This window comes from Pleurodeles waltl, chromosome 1_2, assembly GCF_031143425.1.
Source record: "Pleurodeles waltl isolate 20211129_DDA chromosome 1_2, aPleWal1.hap1.20221129, whole genome shotgun sequence".
NCBI classification, from domain to species: Eukaryota; Metazoa; Chordata; class Amphibia; order Caudata; family Salamandridae; genus Pleurodeles; species Pleurodeles waltl.
The window spans coordinates 177,181,059-177,200,709 of record NC_090437.1 but is presented as its reverse complement, the minus strand read 5'-3'; the positions used below and the strand labels follow the sequence as shown (position 1 = coordinate 177,200,709).

Genomic DNA, 19,651 nt, shown 5'->3' with positions numbered 1-19,651 from the left:
TCACATAGTGGACCTTTTTCATAGGAGGCTTAGTGGCCACACATTTATATTTAGCCAATAGGTCAACATGTCCCTGGGTAAGGAATGAGCTGACTTTGAATCTGCAATTTAGAATGTTATTGTTTATATCCTTCCAAACTTAATTCCTAGAATCCGTTTTTATTGACCCATTCAAATGCATCAACCTCGACCGCATCACCTCACTGCATTGTTATTTACTGCAGAGCACTATCAGCACTTTATCATTCCACCTTGTATTTGTCCTCCTCAGGTGGCAAGTAGAAGTATCTTTTAGGTTTGGCTTTGGGGGGTTTGAAGGTTACACATTTTGAACTAGTAGATAGGTCAACATGCTTCTGGTTAAGGAGCGATTGGACCCCAAACTGGAAATTTGCACTTCTGAATTTTCCTGTAACTGTCCTGATAAACATGATTTCTCAAGCCCATAAACTCTTTATCATCTCCTTTTAAAGTATTAATCTTGACGTCATCCCCTATAACCCTTGCCACCTACTGGTTAGCACTATTAACGCTTCAGTTACTTAGCATTAGTCCCTTCCTAAATGAAAACCTGGTTATGCACTTTAATGAAGTCTTAGCATCCACTTATTTGCAAATAATTTTATATACATGTTTTTCCCCAGCACTTTCTGTGCTGACAGAAGGTACAGTGTGGAGGTGTACTTTTTGACCCTTGTTTTAATAGGGGCAGGCAGGGGACCCTATCTGAATGAGGTTTTTGTTCCCTTGTTTTTTCTTGCCTAAGTTGTTAGTATAAAGTGTCTTTTTAATGTGCTTGTGGGCTGTAAATTTGAATTTGTACCTTTCAATCATGTAAACCTGTAACTGTACCTCCTGATAATAAACTACATTGATTCTGGGAGCGGGTGTGTGTCATATTGTGTTTATTTGCTTCAATTTTAACTGTGTATTTTCTGTTTTACCGACAATGATATGTTGTATTGTATTGCATTTTTGTACTTGTATGCCTTTATTTATACTGAATATTGTTTCTTGAATGATTGCCTGATTGACTGAGTAAGTTAAGGTAATGTCATCTTTGTTCGATGGAAGAAGTGCTACAATCATGGACTTCATGAATGCTGTTTTACTCTCCCTAAATTGTTCCTTAATTCCCCGTACCCATCCATTCATCGATTCCCTAGCACTCTTCCCCCAAATTGTGAGATTTATTGTGCTCTTGCATATTTCCACCGTCAACAGATCTCACACTTGGTGGGGTGGATGTGGTATAAGCAACACTAAACTCATGCAGTGTGAGGTCACAAAAAATGGCTAATATGCCCCCACCACCCTAATGTAAACCAGAAAGGTACGTTATAGCCCAGAGAATAGATTATAACAATGGCAGGTAGAGGATAGGTAGTGTACACTTTTTTTGCTATGAGCTATGGCAAATCATTGTACCTGAGGATTCCTCTGGATCTCTGCTAGAGACGTAATTTTACACTTACTTTAACAACTGACGCTTACACTGTGTTCAGTTTTTAAACTGATTTATGCTGAGCTTTGCCTTGGATTTTCCACTCACTTAGGTTTTTTAATTTAATTTCATATTGCAGAAAGGGAATCCTTCTTTGCTAGTTCACCTACTCTATTCTGAATAAGAACCTTGTTATTAAGTGACAATTTTCCTGTTTGGGCCTTTTTGGAACATCAGCAGTTATTCCCTTTGGCAGGCAATACTGTTCTGCTTAGTTAAGAAGAACTGGAAGAAGGGAAAGTTTGGGTTCAGAGTTGGAGGGGTTTTAAACAATGTATCATATAAACACATTACATGTACTCCATACGTTCTTGTTGTAAGTAGTATTTCTCTTAAGTGGTGAGTGTAGGAGGCTGGCCTGGTTTTAGTGGGTACCTTGGGTACTTACATACACCAGGTCCAGTTATCCCTTATTAGTGAAATGTAGTAGTGTTCTAGCAGCTTAGGCTGATAGAGGTAGCTATAGCAAAGCAGATTAGGCTGAACTAGGAGACATGCAAAGCTCCTCCAATGCCACTTATAGTTACACAAGTAAAGACAATACTCAGTGTTACCCAAAATAAAGGTAGTTTATTTGGGTGACACAAGGCCAGAAATATCTTAGAGGCAATACTCCTTCTGGAGGAAAGTATTATACACAGTATATACACTAGACACCAAAATAAGGTAAGTAATTAGACATACCTTTGTTTGCAGGACAGTGCAAACAATAGGAAATGCTATAGAATGCAAAGGGAGAGAATAGGTCTAGGGGCAACACAAACAATATACTAAGAAAGTGGAATGCAAATCACAAATTCCCCCCTAGACAAGAGTGGTGTGTAGAGAATCGTTGGGAGAGTAAGAATACAGCAACGGTAAGTAAAATACCCCACCCCAGAGCCCAGAAAAGCAGGAGTAAAGTACTGCAAGTTTCCTTAGGACACACTACAAGTCGTGATTAGAGTTATTGCAAGAAACAAGCAAGACTGCAAACAACAAATGGTGGATTCCTGGACCTGAAGACCTGCAAAGGAAGGAGACCAAGACCAGAAGTCGAAAGAAGTTCCAGGAAGGACAGGAGCCCCTGCCAACCCAGAAGAGGGTGCCAAAGAAGAGTCTCAGGTTGGACGAAGACTGTAGAAATGCACCCAAGGAAAATGTCAGCGGGTTCCTGCATGATGCACTGGATGTCCTACAAAGAGAAGTTGGATGCAAGCGAGTTTTGGCGCTGGATTCCTTCAACAAGCCTTGGTTCTGGCAAAGTTGCGTTTTGCATCAAAGTGGCGCTATCTGGACCCAGGAGGGACCTGGGGGCCTCAACTATGTGTGAGGAGGAGGAGGGGGCTCTCAGCACTTTAGAGAGCCCTCAGAACACCAGATAGCACCCACAGGAGTCCCAGGACATGGGGACAGAGGAGGTGCAAAATGCGGTTGGTGCAGCACTACAAAAGAGGGTCCCACACCGCCGGAGGTCAACTCAGCGAGTTGAGCATCGCAGGATAGAGTGCTGGGGACCCGGGCCAGGCTGTGCACAAAGGAATTTTGCAAATAGTGCACAGAGGGCTCAGGAGGTGCACAGGGGTACTGTCGTTCTCGGGGAAGGCAAGGTCTTACCTCCTCCAAATTGGGACAGCAGGACCTCAGGGCAGTCTGTGTCGATGGGGTTCACCCTCTGTGTTCCAAGGAGCAAGCTCATCGCCAGGAGAGGAGTCCAAGAGAACCGGTCGTCGACTTAGAAGGTGCCTGCTTGAGCAGAGGAGTGACTCTGTCACTGCACAGGAGATTTCTTCGGTCCTTCTGGTGCAGGGTGAAGACAGGGAGTCCTCAGAGCGTGCACACCATGGAAACTGTTGCAGTAGCTGGCTGGCTGGAGCTGAAGTTGCAAAGGAAAAGTAGCCCTCTGGATACTTTGTTGTTGTTACACCGGTTCTTGGAGCAGTCTGCGGTTAATCCAAGGGCAGAGGATGAAGTAGTAGTTGCAGAGGATTCCTGCTGGAAACTTGCAAGTAGAATCTGAAGAGAACCCACAGGAGGGACCCTAAATAGCCCTGAGATGGGTATTGGCTACCTTATCAGGTATATACCTATCAGGGGTCTCTGACGTCACTTGCTGGCACTGGCCACTCAGAGGCATCCAGAGTGTCCCCACACCTTGGAAAACAAGATGGCTGAAGTCTGGGACACACTGGAGGAGCTCTGGGAAACACTCCTGGGGTGGTTATGGACAGGCGAGTGGTCACTCCCCTTTCGGTTGTCCAGTTTCGTGCCAGAGCAGGGACTGGGGGTCCCTGAACCAGTGTAGACTGTCATATGCAAGGAGGGCACCATCTGTGCCCTTCAAAGCATTTTCAGAGGCTGGGGGAGGCTACCCCTCCCCAGCGTGTAACACCTATTTCCAAAGGGAGAGGGTGTAACACCCTGCTCCCAAAGGAAATGCTTTGTTCTGCCTTCCTAGGACTGAGCTGCTCAGACCCCAGGAAGGCAGAACCTTTTTGTGAGGTGGCAGCAGCTGTAGCTGCATTGCAAGCCTCCAAGAGCTGGTTTGGCAGTACCGTGGGTCCACGGTGGAGCCTACAGGATGCATGGAATTGGCTCCCCAATACCAGATATGGAATGGGGGGACAATTCCATGATCTTAGACATGGCCATATTCGGAGTTACCATTGTGAAGCTACATATAGGTATTGACCCATATGTAGTGCACATGTGTAATGGCGTCCCCGCATTCACAAAGTCCCAGGAATTGGCCCTGAATTATGTGGGGGCACCTTTGCTAGTTCAAGGGTGCCCTCACTCTTAGTAACTTTGCACCTAGCCTTCATTAAATGAAGGTTAGACATATATGTGACTTAATAGTTACTTAAGTGCAGTGAAAATGGCTGTGAAATAGTGTGTGCACTATTTCACGCAGGCTGCAATGGCAGTCCTGTGAAAGGGTTTGTCTGCGTTCCTTATGGGTGGCAAAAGAAATGCTGCAGCCCATAAGGATCTCCTGGAACCCCAATGCCCTGGGTACCTAGGTACCATACACTAGGGACTTATAAGGGGGTCCAGTGTGCCAACTAAAATTAGTAAACAAAGTCACTAGCCTATAGTGACAAACTGAAAAGCAGAGAGAGCATAAGCACTAAGGTTCTGGTTAGCAGAGCCTCAGTGACACAGCTAAGCACTACTGACAACACACAAATTAGGCCACAAACTATGAGCACTAGGGTCCTGGCTAGCAGGATCCCAGCGAGGCAGGCAAAACACACTGACATACAGGGTATTCACTGTGAGCACTGGGGGACTGGCTAGCAGGATCCCAGTGACACAGTAAAAACACATTGACACACACTCACAAATAGGCCAAAAGTGGCAGTAACCATGCTAGAAAGAGGCTACTTTCTCACAGTGAGTGATGAGGACTAGGCGCAGAGGATAATATTTCTATTGCTGACTGATGGGACGGTAGATGCTCTCAGGTGACATCAAGTCATGAATGGGAGAGCGTAGGTAATGTATTATCAGTTTTTCACCACTAAGGGAGGAGGGTAGACTGGAGGCCTGTATTGGGGTTAGCCTGGTAAGGAACCCTTGGTCAAGTAGAGAATGAACTACAGAGAGGAGAATGAAGGTGAACAAGTTCTTTGTTATGGGCCAGGTTTGTTCCTCAGCATCTCCTGTGAGGGTAAGTAGGTGAAACATTCCGGATTAACAAATGTTGCAGTAAAAAGTTAAACTATCACTCCCCCTAATACCCATATTAATATAAATCCATAAGTAGGAAAACATAAAGTACATATTTTTACAAAAAATAAACCCACCCACTCCACCTGCAACATATCCATCCCTCTCCATAAACCCTCAAAAAATATCCTACACATTCATGCATCCCTTCCCTAAATGTTTACATCCACTCCAACCACAACAGGACCACTCCTCTTCCAAAATCCCTCAAAAACTCACACAACTAAACTACTAAAAAAATCTAGCCCTTCCCTAACTGTTCCAAACCACACCACCTGCAACAGATCGACTACTCAAAACGCTCCTCCAAAACGTACACTCTGCTTAGTATCACTCTGCTTCTTTAAAGACAGGAGAACTTCTATGATGGGGGGGGAGTGGTGAATGCATGAGACAATGATTATCCACCCAGCCGTCTTCTGTTCCTGGGTTGATGGTGCCTTGCCATTGGGTCCACTGTTTCGGGACTGGAAGATCACCAGGATCTTGTTGTGAGGATAGAAGAACAAAAACATGAATTATAGCACCCATTGCAAACATGTTTTAGTCAGTCAGGAACATGGCGTTGCTGATTCTCTAGACCATCCTCCTCATTATCTGCCTCAGCAGGCTCTAAAAAACAAAGCACTTCTTTAGCATTGTCACTGCCAATCCCATTATTTGCACAAGTAAAAAATACCTAACAAATCAGAATTTATTGCAAGCAACAGAATAACTTTGAAAGCTTTACTTCTATGTTTTAAAATCAAGTAGTCTGAAGTTTAAATAATGGGGGAAAGGCTATGAAAGCACCATGAAAACAATGATTAAAGAAAGAGAAGGGAATGGGGGGAATAATGTAAGAGTGATAATGGACAGGTTGATAATGCCACAGTTAGAAAACAAAGGTGAGAAGAAGGAGAGCAAAGAAGATAGGAGGAAACAGGCTGTAGGAACACAAGGGAATCCCAAAAGGAAACATAAGAAGAAGTGTAGGGTGTACAGACACTAACTTAAAGTAGATGAAGAGGAAGGTAGGAAAAATGCTAAGAACAGGAAATACAGTTTGACCAGGACCACGTTGCACATTAAAATAGGTTATATTGATAAATAATCTATAAGAATTAATAAATAACACTATACATGACTTACCAACACCAGATGGAATGCCTTGCACTGTATTGGTGTCAGAGGATTCACTCCTTTTTCCTATGCCTCCTCTCCTTTGGAAATCCTGCATGGAGGAAAGAAATAGAAAACACTGATTATTAGTAGAGCTATCTACAATTATATTACAGTACATGTAATAATTTACAAGCAAACAAATGTACTGTTTGCATGTCAACCTCACATTTTCCCCCTTTAATATCCATCCCAAAAACATTTACCTGTCTCACAAATCAGTTATAACTACAAATAATATTGTCCCTCCCCTCCTCTGCTACCTTCATGAGTTTTTGCTATTGTCAGACTAAAGCAATATTACACTACACGTCACGGACAAGGAGACTGCAGCAACAGGAGAGTCACAGAGAATATTCACAACCAATGAGATCTTCCCTCTCCTCCCACCTCCTGTCCATCAACCTAAGTCTAAGAAACGTGGCTCTAAGGTGGCCTGCTGACATTGTAGGTGACCTCCATTCAACGTGGATTTGTGAAACAGTTTTTTTTTTACTTCCAGTACTCATCGCTATCAATTGGCATCCACTCCCAGTCTTCCTGTCACTCTCCCTCACATGCCACACTAGTATCAGACTGGATCAAGCAGCATCCTCCACTCCCCACCTACAAAGTCTACAAAAAACATATATCTTGTTGTGTATATTTTAAAGATGCCTTTGAATTTAATTAATATTATTTAAACATTAAATGCATCTACAGAGCTAAACTTATTTAGGGGGTCATTCTAAGTCTGGCGGGCGGCAGAGGCCGCCCGCCAGACTTCCCCCACCAAAATACCGCTCCGCGGTCGAAAGACCGCTGAGGGTATTTTGGGATTTGCCCTGGGCTGGCGGGCGACCGCCAAAAGGCCGCCCTCCAGCCCAGGGCAAATCATCCTTCCCGCGAGGACGCCGGCTCAGAATTGAGCCGGCGGAGTGGGAAGGTGCGACGGGTGCAGTGGCACCCGTCGCGTATTTCAGTGTCTGCATAGCAGACACTGAAATACAAAGTGGGGCCCTCTTACGGGGGCCCCTGCAGTGCCCATGCCTTTGGCATGGGCACTGCAGGGGCCCCCAGGGGCCCCGCGGCACCCCCTACCGCCATCCTGTTCCTGGCGGGAGACCCGCCAGGAACAGGATGGCGGTAGGGGGTGTCAGAATCCCCATGGCGGCGGAGCGCGCTCCGCCGCCATGGAGGATTCACATGGGCAGCGGAAAACCGGGGGGAGACCGCCGGTTTTCCGCATCTGACCGCGGCCGAACCGCCGCGGTCAGAATGCCCTGCGGGGCACCGCCGGCCTGTCGGCGGTGCTCCCGCCGACCCTCCGGGGTCAGAATCACCCCCTTAATGTTTAATTAATTTTGTATACAATCAAATGCATGCATATATATTATATTCACTGAAAAAACAAAGGTTACAGCAACTTTCTAGTTAGGAAATAGACTTAACAAAACATAGAAATTCACTTTAAAAAATTAACACTACAGGATCGTTATAGTCAGGTTCACATTTTACTCGCACAAAACCATAGCAATGTAGCAGTTATAGTTTTTTCAAGTAACTATAACTCATGCTCTAAGGTAACTATAACTTGTGTCCCCACTGTCCCCACCATGCATAGTTTTCTCCTCAATAATTTTATTGCAAATGTTACATTGATATTATCAATGATGTTATCTAGATGTCATGATTGATGTAATATGTGGGATATTTAGCAGTGCATGGCGAGGGCACAAGTTATATTTAACTTAGGGCACAAGTTATATTTACATCCCTCAGGGCCCAACCACTACTGCCTGGGTACCCTGGCCCTACCCAAGGCACCCAGTGTGCTTTGATGGGGACCGTGTGGGGAGTCTGAATGCCCCGCGTTCCCAGCTAGCTCCCCTGCCTCCTGTGGGAGCTGGCATTGCTCCCGCACACAGGGAGCTGCTAGAAATGCAGCTTCCTGCATGCAAGAGAAATTGTGCCATCTGCTTACCTGCCCACAAGGCAGGAGACATGGAAACAGATGAAAACTCAGCTTCCAGTGAGCTGAAGCAGTTTGACAGCTCCTGCTTGCTAGAAGCAGCGTTAGTGTTTGCTCTCGCTTGGAGGGAGCTGTCACAGCTCCCGTTACACGAAAGCAAGCAGCTGTCTCCCAAGGTTCGGCACCTTGGGAGATAGCAGGAGCCAGTCCTGGGGGGTGGCGGTCTCCAGGGCCATTAATGGCTCCAGGAAGGGGGGGGACTCATGTCCCCTCTCGTTTCTCATGCACAGGCCGTCCCCGTGGATGTGGGTGGTCCCTGAGGCCGTATATGGCCCAGGAGAGGGGCTGCGTGACCCCCCCTACCTGCTTTAAAAATGTTATTTGGCCCCAGGCAGGTGGTGGTTCCCAGGGCTGCGGGATTAGTGCGGCCTCCCTGCTTAATTTATCATTTAGCCCCAGGGAGGTGGTGGTCCTGTGGGAGACCACCCTTGTTTGTTTTTTTAAATGATGCCACAAATTCGCGAATTCACAGAGATTTCACAGCAAAAATGTTATTTATTTATTTTTTCCTCGTTCCAGGGGGACCCCAACACCAAGGCTAGGGGGTCAGCGTATTCTTACCCTGTCCCCTTTTGTTTCTTTTTGTATCTTTTTGTTTGGAACTCAGCTGAGCCTGAGTCCCAAAATGGCTGCCAACACTTCCTGGTTAAGGTGTTGGCAGCCAATCTGATCTCTGCAGGAAATCAGGAGGATTTTCAAAGTATTTGCGCCTTCAGATATACAATTTTTTTTTTTTATATCTCAAAAACTACTGAATGGATTTACACCAAATAACAAAAAGGGTGCTTCCTGGACCAAGAGCTACCTTTCTGCCAAATTTGGTGTAATTCCGTCCAGCTGTTCGGGCTGTAGTTATGTTCAAAATCCCTATGGGAATTAACTTGGGAAACACACTTTTTTTTTTTACCCCCCACCCCCTTTTTCTCGACCCCCACTTGATGAATCACTCCAAAACTTACCATGTGCAATAGGACACAGCAGGACACTTTGTTTTAAAATTTCTGTGAAGATTTGTCAAATGGCACCAAAGTTATAGGCAAGTCAAAAAACACTTTTCTTAGGGAAACTAGGTTTTAACTATAAATACCTACTGGTGACTGCCAGTAAATATATATATATATATATATATATATATATATATATATATATATATATATAATATATATATATATATATACTGAACCAATTTTCCTCACGTAAAAGGAAGCTACGTACACTCCAAGTTAGAATCTGCCAATGTGCTTTACTCCCAACGCGTTTCGGCCATTGCCTTGACCAAGTGTACACGGACCGCTGCATTAACAGCTCCGGAACTCCAGTGTTTTTTGGACATATATATATATATATATATAGATAGATAGAAAGATAGCTAGATAGATAGATAGATAGATAGATAGATAGATAGATAGATAGATAGATAGATAGATAGATAGATAGATAGATAGATAGATATGTGTGTGGCGGTCGCCACTAGGTAGGTATAGTTGATAAATAGTTAGATAGATAGATAGATAGATAGATAGATAGATAGATAGATAGATAGATAGATAGATAGATAGATAGATAGATAGATAGATATTCACTGAAAAAACAAATGTTAAAGTAAAGCTATAGTTTGGTGAATTTGTCAGTGACAACATTACCGGTTTGAACAAAAAAAAACACTGAGGTTTACCAGTTATAGTCAGCAGAGTTAACTATAACTAGTGCTCCCGCCATGCCTCTCACATATTTCATCTCCCAGGACAAGTTCTATGACATCACTGATGACATCTCAAATGGGCATCATTGATTACATCCCTGATGACATCATCCAATCAGTGTGTTAGTTAGTTGCTGACTTCACCTAAGGGAGTTGTTTCTGTGCTGGTGTTGGAAATTGGACCACCCTGAGGGGTTACCTCAAATGTTTTGCCTTCCTCCTCTTTTTCGGATCTTGTTTTTGTTGGTTTTAGGACTCTGGGCAGTTTACCACTGCTAACCAGTGCTAAAGTGCATGTGCTCTCTTCCTAAAACATGGTAACATCGGCTCATACCCAATTAGCATATTTAATTTACTTGTACGTCCCTAGTAAAGTGCACTACATGTGCCCAGGGCTTGTAAATTAAATGCTGCTAGTGGGCCTGCAGCACTGGCTGTGCCCCCACATAAGTAGCACCTAAACCATGTCTCAGGCTTGCCATTGCAAGGCCTGTGTGTGCTGTTTCAGTGCCACTTCGACTTGGCATTTAAAACTACTTGCCAAGCCTTAAACCCTCATTTTATTACATATAGGTCACCCCCAAGGAAGGCCCTAGGTAGCCAACAGAGCAGGGTGCTATGTAAGTTAAAGGCCTGACATGTACTTGTAAGTTTTACATGTCCTGGTAGTGAAAAACCCCCAAAGTCGTTTTCACTAATGTGAGGCCTGCTCCTTTCATAGGCCAGCATTAGAAATTCCCTTCTATGCTTTTAAGTAATAATTTCTGACCTGAGAGGAAAAGCCTTGTCACGTTTGGTATGGTTGGAGTGATAGTAAGAAATCCTACTTATTGGTGAAGTTAGATTCTACGTTACTATTTTAGAAATGCCACTTTTAGAAAGTAAGCGTTTCTCTGCACTACTGCTCTCTGTGCCTTACAGCCTGTCTCCAATCCATGTCTGGTCTGTGTTGGTTGACAGCTCTCCTTGTGCATTCCACCCAGACAGCCATAAACACTGAACACTCAGCTGCATCTCCATTCATCTGCATACTGATGAGTCTTCCTGGGCAAGAAAGGTGGAGGGGCTCTCCGTTACACTTCAAAGGCCAGCGGCCTGCGTCACACAAAAGACTAATAACCCCACAGATCTCCTGACAGACAGGACTGGGTTGAAAGGGGAACTAGTGCACTTAAAAAACACTCTTTGAAGTTCTCCTCCAATTCAAAGGCACATCTGGGTATATATACTGGGTCAGAGACCCCACCAAATCAGACACTTCTGGACCCACAACTGGACTGTGCCAGAGGGTCTGCCTGGCTGCCTAAAGGACTCATCTGGACTGCTTTGCTGGAAGGAATTCTGGCCTGAATGTTGCCCTGCTGTCTGCTGACCCCTGACTCTACTGAAAAAAGAAGAAAATCCAGTGCATCGGAAAATCAACGCAACACCTGCAAAGTTTGATTCAGCACCTGCCAGATCGACACAGCACCTGCCTCACGGCTGAAAACTCACTGCATTCCCTGACGGATCGATGCAGTGCCTGTTGCCTCTTCTCAAAACATTCTGGATTTTCCACCCAACTTCCCTGGGCATCAGAATATCCCTGCATCACAGTGAGGACCTAAGACTGCATTCCCAGAAACCAATGCATTGCCTTGCAGCGTGAAAAGAAACATTGCTTTACTTTTCGACGCATCTCCTCCTCTGCGGCCCTCTGCGGTATTATTTTTGACGCATGCCAGGTACTGTGTGTTAAAAGGATACAACCATTGATTCTTAAGGATTGAGGCACATCTAAACCTTTAAAAAGTGGTATCTTGACTTGTGCATATTGGATTTTTGTTGTTTTGGTCTTTTTTTATCAGATAAATATTATCTATTTTCTTAAACTGGTGTGGAGTACTTATATGGTGTTTTCACTGTGTTACTGTATGTGTTATTGCACAGATACTTTACACATTACCTTCTAAGTTAAGCCTGCCTGCTCTGTGCCAGGCTACTGGAGGGTGAGCACCGGATAATTTAGGTTGTGTTGTGACTTACCCTGACTAGGATTGTAGTCCCTACTTGGACAGGATGCATAACGGCTGGCATTAATGATTCCTCATATTCTTCAGATCTATTTTGTACTTACTTTCAGAGCTCTAATGCCAGACCATTTTATAGAGAAATGTGTACCAAAGAAGCTTATATGATGTCATCAATGATGTCAACAATTATGTAATTTGAGATGTCATCAGTGATGTCATAAATGATGTAATAGAACATGTCATGAGTGTCATGAGTGATGCAATAAGTGGGATCATAAGCAGTGCATGGCAGGGTGCAAGTTCTAATTAGCTCTGCTAACTATAACTGGTGAATTTCTGTGTTTTTTTTTCTTCGAAAAGTTGATGTTGTCGCTGACAAATTCCCCTAACTATAACATTGCTTTAACCTTTGTGTTTTTTCCCAGTGGATTTCTTAGGTTTAAAAAAACAAAAAACACATCTTTTTATTACAAATACCTATAACGTTACTTTAACCTGTGTTTTTTCTGGTGAATTTCTAGGATTTTTTTAATGTAAAGTAACATTGTATTACCGTATGTAAAGCCAAGCCCCCACCACGCACAAAGGCAGTAAGTTGGCTTCAGGGACTTATATTTTTTTATTATTTTTTAGGGGGGGCCCAAGGAGGGCTCACAGGGCACTGAAAAGCCTAGGGGAGGGATGCGCAGCCCCTCCCAATGTTAAAACAAAGAGGCCCCGGATGCCATTTTGTTGTGGGGTTTTTTTCCGATTAGTTTTTCTTTTTGGCCCCATGCGGGGTGGGCTGTGTGGTGCCTCTGGGTCCCCCTCATGGTGACAAGGGGGTCAGGGTATCCCTACCCTGTCCCTTTATAATATTATTTTTTCAACTACAGGAGACTGAGGGCCTGATTTATATCCGGGCGGAGGAGTTAATCCATTGCAACAGTGACAAATATCCCATCTGCCAAAATCTAAATACCATAGAAAGCAATTATATTTAGATTTTGGCGAGCAGGATAACCGTCAATATTGCAAAAGAATCACCCCTTCACCAAAAGCTTATTCAGGCTCTAAGTCCTGTAATGGCTGCCAACAACATTTTTCTCATGTTGCTGGCAGCCAATCAGAACGCTCGCTCACTCCTGCAGGAGTCTGGCTCACAGACAGGTGAGATGGCCCACAGGAAATAAAGCTGCAGTCAGAATGCTCCATTTTTAAATTGGTGCTCCCGTGAAAGTCTCTTGAGGCTCCTCTTGCGGACAGAACCGTCCAGATAAGTAATTATTTTAACCTAAATTTCTTAAAAACTACTTAATGGATTTACACCAAGTCACAAAAAGAACAATCTGCAGACCAAGATCTAACTTCCTGCTAAATTTGGTGTAATTCCTTTCACTGGCTTTTGCTGTAGCCCATCTTAAAGAAGTCTATGGAAGGGACACCCCCTTTTTCTTGGCCCCAGTTCGCAGATCCCCCTGAAACTTTCCATGCTGAAACTAGTCGAAAAGTAACACCTTTTTCGAAAGATTTGTGGAGATTTGTCAAACGGTGACAAAGTTAAAAGCAACACAAAAACACTTTTTCCATGGCGCAGCTGACCTAAATATAGCCACCTCGTGGCCACCGCCACTAGTTTACATATATAATATATAAACATAAATGTATGTATCAGGATCTAGGGGTAATGCTGTAACAAGTGTTCTCAGATATTCAAAACGCATCAGCGTTCCGGTTCCGCTCTGATGACCTATGCACGCTCACACACACACACAATCACTTAAACTTACCTGTGATTTAAACAATGCCATCTGCAAAGCAATGAATATAAAATTAGAATATTATAAAGATGACATACCTGTCTCCGCCACCTCGATCCCAAGCAGGTCCTCTGGATGCAGGAGACCCAGGTGCTGCGCCGCACTGCTCTCTCCCAGTGTAGGGTCCACTTTACCAGGCTGGATTCTTTGCTGGGCCTGCTGCCTGTTATTAACATGAGAAGGAGGTGGTGCTGTGCGAAAAACACCACCGCAGTCACACTTCCTTTGAAAAATGGTGCGTGGTGTAACACCCTCACACCAACGTCGGGCGATTTCTGCAGCCTCCTGGGGCCCATTGCCTGCCTCTGCAATAACTTAGATGAGGACGGTGGGTGACGAAAAAGCAAAAAATACAGGCTGGGAAAAATGAACAATAAAAGCACAGGAGCAGGGAAACTACAGTAAAATTGAAAATATAGTTTAAAACAATGTCGAGGTGGACAGGAAATTATAAGATGGATCTTCATGGAATGGGAAACAACAGCTTGGGAAGAGCAGGATGGAGTCAGAGTGCTACTTCCTAATCAAAATGGCCACGCGCATGAGCTATTTTTTTTAACGCAAAATGTGTCTTCGCATTATTTTTTGCATAAAGGAGGCGCATTTTGCATAATTACATGTAATTCAGCACAGTAGTTTGGGTAATTTTGTGTAACAAATACACACTCCGCCCTTAGATTCCTTGGATAGATTTGCACTAAATATGGCAATGGCTTATCATAACCAGCTAAGGTCCAGCACATCAAATTATGAGGAGTTATATTTAGGGAAAAAATAGGGGGGTCAAAAATGATATGTTTTCCATTTTAGCTATGATAAGAATTTTTGCTTGTGGCTACAGCAAAAACTGATGAACAGATTTACACTAAACTTATCATGAAAGTAGAACTGTACACAGAGAGGGCGGTTTTGTTTGTTTGGTGTAATTCAGAACGTTTTGTAAAAAAGCATCTAAAAATAGGTGCCAGGGACCTTCAATGTCTTAACACTTTTGTATATCTCTGCTGTTTTAGTCTGCAAAGGGTGGCAGATAAATTCCACCTACATAAGTGGACTAAAAATTACCAAATTGACTGCTTATTGGATAAAGTTCCATTTTTACTCCGATCAGTCGTTCTGGGTCCGCAAACCAAATATACAGGCCGAGCTTAGGAGTCCTGTGGCTGCCATTGCAGGACATATGGAGCACAGCCCCTATGGCCAAAAAATAAATATATAAAAACTCCACATAATGGTCAGGGTAAGCACACCGTGGACTGCAAGCCATAGTGGGAAGTCCCAAAAAGTAAAATGTAAAAATAAATTTGTGCAGTAGTTCACAGATTGTTTTTCAAGGTTGCAAACTACACAAACCTAAAATGGCAACAGTACCTGCGGCCATGACAACTGGTCAAGGACTCTACAAACCCGAAATGGTGCAAGCGGCCTGCAACTTAAAGGGCTAGACAAGGACTAGCAGTGCCATTTTAGGTATGTTCAGTCCTTACAATGTGGGTCGCGGAATTCCAACACACTAGTGGGAGGATAACATTCAAATCACTTATGTATCCCTGCATACAAATGTTCCTCTGGGTGTGCCCTGGCATCAATTAGAAACTTAATGGGGTCGTTCAGACGAAGTTTCACTTTAAAGTATACCATGTCTATGTCCTCTCTTGTGAAGCCGAAGATGCAGAACACATAGCAATGAACGCTGGACTTCCTGTCATGTCTGCCAACCTCAATAGACTATTTTATATTTTCAAGACCATTCTGGGACTCTGATTGGCTGCCAGCTCAAGTAGCCTTCTTCCACTTGAAAAAGACCCACTTGGCTAAAGGAGGCACAACCTGCATTTTGTGCGAACCAGCAGACCCGTAAAGGTGCTCCTGGAACTCACTGTTCCGCAGCTAAAGAGTACCCTGAACTCTGGGGACTGAGATCTTCCTGGACTAGCCTCTATATCTGCACAGGAGGAAGAGGAGGAGGAAGAAGTGCAGATTCTCAGAGAGACTACCAGGATGGGTACAGAAAGCAAGGACTATGACATTTAATTTAAATTGCAAGAAACTAAGTTTCCTGAAAAAGTTAAAAAAGTTAATTGTAGGGTTAGCACAGCATGTTCTCTTTCTGTTAGTGCTGCAAAAAACACATGTCGACCATAACAGTGATGCACTCAAAGTTAACCAGCACACCTGATAAGCTCATTTTTGCAGGCTAATCCCTGATGCAAGCGTCAACCAATGAATGAATGTATGAAAATAAATATTGTGAAGACAAAATAAGTTCAATATACAGTCTCACATTGCACTTAAGCTTTAACAAATTGGTAATTTCCATACAATGCTGTTTTACGTTTACATTTTGATTTATAATAATGCACTTTAAATATTAGCATCCTATTTATTCCACACAAAAAATACATTTCTCAAAAGATTGACAGTCATATCTGTAAACACTGAACTCTAAAAATTAAACTGAGGATGACATGCAAATGCTCAAAATCTTACTAAAGAGTACTAAAATAAATTAATGTGTCATGTAATATAAAAAAACATACACATTGAGGCACATGTATAATATAGTCTTATCCTGCCAGGCATGTGGGTCAGGAGACATTTATAAATCACTCAGGCTTCAACCACATGATTTATGATGTTGTTTTAACTCCTCAATGGAAAAATAGCACCCTATCACACACACAGTTACTCTTTAAGTATTCTCTTAGGTCAACATGTAATACGGTCTGATATTACAGAAAGCCCAGTGGTTTGTCAATACATGGAAATAAATGGCAAAGCAAGACCACATGACACGTTACCCTTTATGTAATTTTCATATTACATGTTTCATTTGCCAGAGTTAGCTTGAAAAATCTAGGTTCTTCAAACTAGACCTATAAATGGACACTCACTGGAATTCGAATGTTTAGGTTTTGTTTACCTTTCATGACTAAATTGTTTATAAAACAAAGGTCAGTTTTGAGGGCTAGTGGATTTATTCGGTTCTGTGGCTGCAGGGTTTACTACATAATTATGGATTTACTTTGTTTGCGACATAATATGCAACATAATTTACAGATTTCACAAAAATGTTTTTTCTATTTCAAATGAATAAAATAAATACTGCCAGAGAATCTGCCAAATATGTTGCTCTTTTTGCAGCATTATATAGATAATCTTGCTGCATAATTTAGTTCTCTGTTTTGCGGACTCCTAGTAGACCTGACAATGTCAAAGAGGAGAAGAAAAGTTTAGGGTCTGTCATTAAAATGCTAAAGATCATAGGAAACCGTGACATAGTTCCAAAATTCACTGTGCCATATGAAATTTGAGTGCGTATAGCACAACATGTTGTACAATAAAAGTCACCCAAGATATATCACTCTCAACCCCGCCATTTACTGTGCATGACCTCAGACAGGATATCACAAATTGTATTATAGATGACAAGACTGATGGCATCACAATCGACTGAAATAGTGTTTTCTCCTCCTCAGTGGGTGACCTCTCAGCTAAAGAGTAACCACTGGATAAAGTGTCATGTACAATTTTCAGTTTTTTTCAGACTAGACCACCCAGTACGACAGGACAAAGCACCAACGTGACTGCATATGACACAGCATTACTTTTAGCCTTTCCTCTTTACTTTAATCAAATAACAATGTTTATTTCAATTATTTGCTTCTTTGTTACCTGCTGCTTGGTTCGTCTGGGCTGTATCTGTCTGTAAAGAAACATACTTAAGTAAGTTTTCTTAATAAAAGTCGGCGAATTCATAGGACAAACATGTTTCAGCTCAGCCATCTTTTAACTTTATGGAACCATCCAAGGAACAGAAAACATCGCAGCAGTTTTTTTACACTACATGTTGAACAATTCTTGGCCTGTTGGAGTGTACTCTGTGACAAATGCTGTGGTTCACAATAAATCTAAAGCTTGAAGTAATTTCACTGCTGTGAATCGGTGATTCATACATTTTGCTGTATCACTTAACAAATATTCCATACAGTCAAAGTTAAAAGTTGAATTAGGGGAGGGTGCAGGAAAGGAGTGAGGAGGGGTTAGGGGAGGAAAGCAGGTAGGAAAAGGAAAAGGTCCAAAGATGGTTGGATAAAAGGGTAACCATGAGAACGTTGATCCCTGTACGCAATGTCACTTTAGTCCTTCGTATAACACACTTGGCACTTACTGTAGTTTGAGGAATGTTCAAGGCAGCATGGACATGGCAGTAATGGTCGACTCGCCTTGGTGTTGCTGCTGCCTTGATAAACAAATGAAGTGCATTCGAGTTCATGGTGTTGTTTCTCTATGAGGAATGTCGTTGGACAAAAAGAAAAAAGGGAGCACACTGCCTCACACTCAAGCAAAAAGTTAGCCCCAATGCATCATGGTAAATGCAGTCACTTCGTTTTTGTGCTGAAAAAGTAATCAAAAGTCTTTCACCTAAGTAGGTGCAGCAAGTGCTGTGTATCTCTGGACACGTGTTTCTAGGTTTATCCCGTCATCAGCAGAGAGCAGCCAAGTCTGTGGGGTTGCTTGAAATGCCGCCAAAAGTTTTCTCTGGTTTATGTACCACTCACTGGCGCACAGGTGCCTCTCCAGAGCTCGTCAGCTCGTTAGCTCAAGGGAGCAGTCATTGGACAAAAAGAAAAAAGGGAGCACACTGCCTCACACTCAAGCAAAAAGTTAGCCCCAATGCATCATGGTAAATGCAGTCACTTCATTTTTGTGCTGAAAAAGTAATCAAAAGTCTTTCACCTAAGTAGGTGCAGCAAGTGCTGTGTATCTCTGGACACGTGTTTCTAGGTTTAGCCCGTCATCAGCAGAGAGCAGCCAAGTCTGTGGGGTTGCTTGAAATGCCGCCAAAAGTTTTCTCGGGTTTATGTACCACTCACTGGCGCACAGGTGCCTCTCCAGAGCTCGTCAGCTCGTTAGCTCAAGGGAGCAGTCATTGGACAAAAAGAAAAAAGGGAGCACACTGCCTCACACTCAAGCAAAAAGTTAGCCCCAATGCATCATGGTAAATGCAGTCACTTCGTTTTTGTGCTGAAAAAGTAATCAAAAGTCTTTCACCTAAGTAGGTGCAGCAAGTGCTGTGTATCTCTGGACACGTGTTTCTAGGTTTAGCCCGTCATCAGCAGAGAGCAGCCAAGTCTGTGGGGTTGCTTGAAATGCCGCCAAAAGTTTTCTCGGGTTTATGTACCACTCACTGGCGCACAGGTGCCTCTCCAGAGCTCGTCAGCTCGTTAGCTCAAGGGAGCAGTCATTGGACAAAAAGAAAAAAGGGAGCACACTGCCTCACACTCAAGCAAAAAGTTAGCCCCAATGCATCATGGTAAATGCAGTCACTTCGTTTTTGTGCTGAAAAAGTAATCAAAAGTCTTTCACCTAAGTAGGTGCAGCAAGTGCTGTGTATCTCTGGACACGTGTTTCTAGGTTTAGCCCGTCATCAGCAGAGAGCAGCCAAGTCTGTGGGGTTGCTTGAAATGCCGCCAAAAGTTTTCTCGGGTTTATGTACCACTCACTGGCGCACAGGTGCCTCTCCAGAGCTCGTCAGCTCGTTAGCTCAAGGGAGCAGTCATTGGACAAAAAGAAAAAAGGGAGCACACTGCCTCACACTCAAGCAAAAAGTTAGCCCCAATGCATCATGGTAAATGCAGTCACTTCGTTTTTGTGCTGAAAAAGTAATCAAAAGTCTTTCACCTAAGTAGGTGCAGCAAGTGCTGTGTATCTCTGGACACGTGTTTCTAGGTTTAGCCCGTCATCAGC

The 19,651-nt window shown here is 43.3% G+C and overlaps 1 protein-coding gene across 1 annotated transcript in view; it reads right to left on the bottom strand.

The window, feature by feature from the left end:
- SPMAP2L (sperm microtubule associated protein 2 like) overlaps window positions 1-19,651 on the bottom strand; it is a 500,125-nt gene that overhangs the window by 314,740 nt on the left and 165,734 nt on the right. Inside the window, exon 5 of the mRNA XM_069233742.1 lies at window positions 17,576-17,606. Within this exon, the coding sequence (XP_069089843.1) occupies window positions 17,576-17,606 (31 nt within the window). The remainder of the gene's footprint in view (window positions 1-17,575; window positions 17,607-19,651) is intronic.